Here is a 761-nt window from a genome sequence, read left to right as displayed (position 1 = left end):
TTTGCAGCTGTACCTCCGGGCTGACATAATGCTCTAATGCCCTGAAGAGGAGAAGGAAAGAAGTTATCGCACACATCGTAAAATACACAACAGGCAAGTACCTAGCACGAAAAATGAACAGTGAGAAAACATGAGAACAACAGAGAACAATAAACAATAACACACAAAATAAATAATGAATAAACTAATTGTGTTGTGCGAACCGCAAAATAAAATCCTCTTAAATACTCTTGGTGTTGTTGGTGACGTTATGTCATGCGACAACTATTTCATGGCTGGTGTGACAATAAATGGACAGCTCATATCTAACTCGGATTTTTCCTCCAACATACTTTGTCAGACAGGTAAACAACCCATCTGCATGGGTAACCAAAATACCTGTATAGGTAAACTTCTCACCTGCACATGTAAAGGACCCACCTCTACAGGTAACCAAATTACTTGTACAGGTAAACAACCTCACTTGTACATATAATCGAAATACCTGTAAGTACAGATAAGCAACCCACTTGTGCAGGTAACTAAAATAACGACTTACCTGCCCAGGTAAATGACATACCTGTGTTGTCTCTGTGCCTCCTGCGACAGTGCGTGAGTGAGCTCAGCGATCGAGAGCAGTGCGCCGTGCCGCGTAGACAAGTCCATATCCATCGCCAGCGGCACGAGAGAGGGCAGCACTAGCACGTGCGAGATAAAACACTGATAGTGATGATGTCACACTGAGAGAGGGCAGCACTAGCACGTGCGAGATAAAACACTGA

The 761-nt window shown here is 43.5% G+C and overlaps 1 protein-coding gene across 1 annotated transcript in view; it reads right to left on the bottom strand.

Moving 5' to 3' along the window:
• The window catches only part of LOC106818940 (tubulin-specific chaperone D-like), a gene marked incomplete at its 5' end in the record, with an annotated part of 18,411 nt that extends 17,734 nt beyond the window's left edge, over positions 1-677 (bottom strand). Inside the window, 2 exons of the mRNA XM_014823606.1 lie at positions 6-41; positions 560-677. Of these exons, the coding sequence (XP_014679092.1) occupies positions 6-41; positions 560-677 (154 nt within the window). The remainder of the gene's footprint in view (positions 1-5; positions 42-559) is intronic.
• Positions 678-761: the final 84 nt, after the last annotated feature.

This window comes from Priapulus caudatus, unplaced genomic scaffold (assembly GCF_000485595.1).
Source record: "Priapulus caudatus unplaced genomic scaffold, Priapulus_caudatus-5.0.1 Scaffold2673, whole genome shotgun sequence".
Classification (NCBI taxonomy): Eukaryota; Metazoa; Priapulida; class Priapulimorpha; order Priapulimorphida; family Priapulidae; genus Priapulus; species Priapulus caudatus.
The sequence above is the reverse complement of the archived record's forward strand: the minus strand, read 5'-3'. Positions and strand labels throughout refer to the sequence as shown.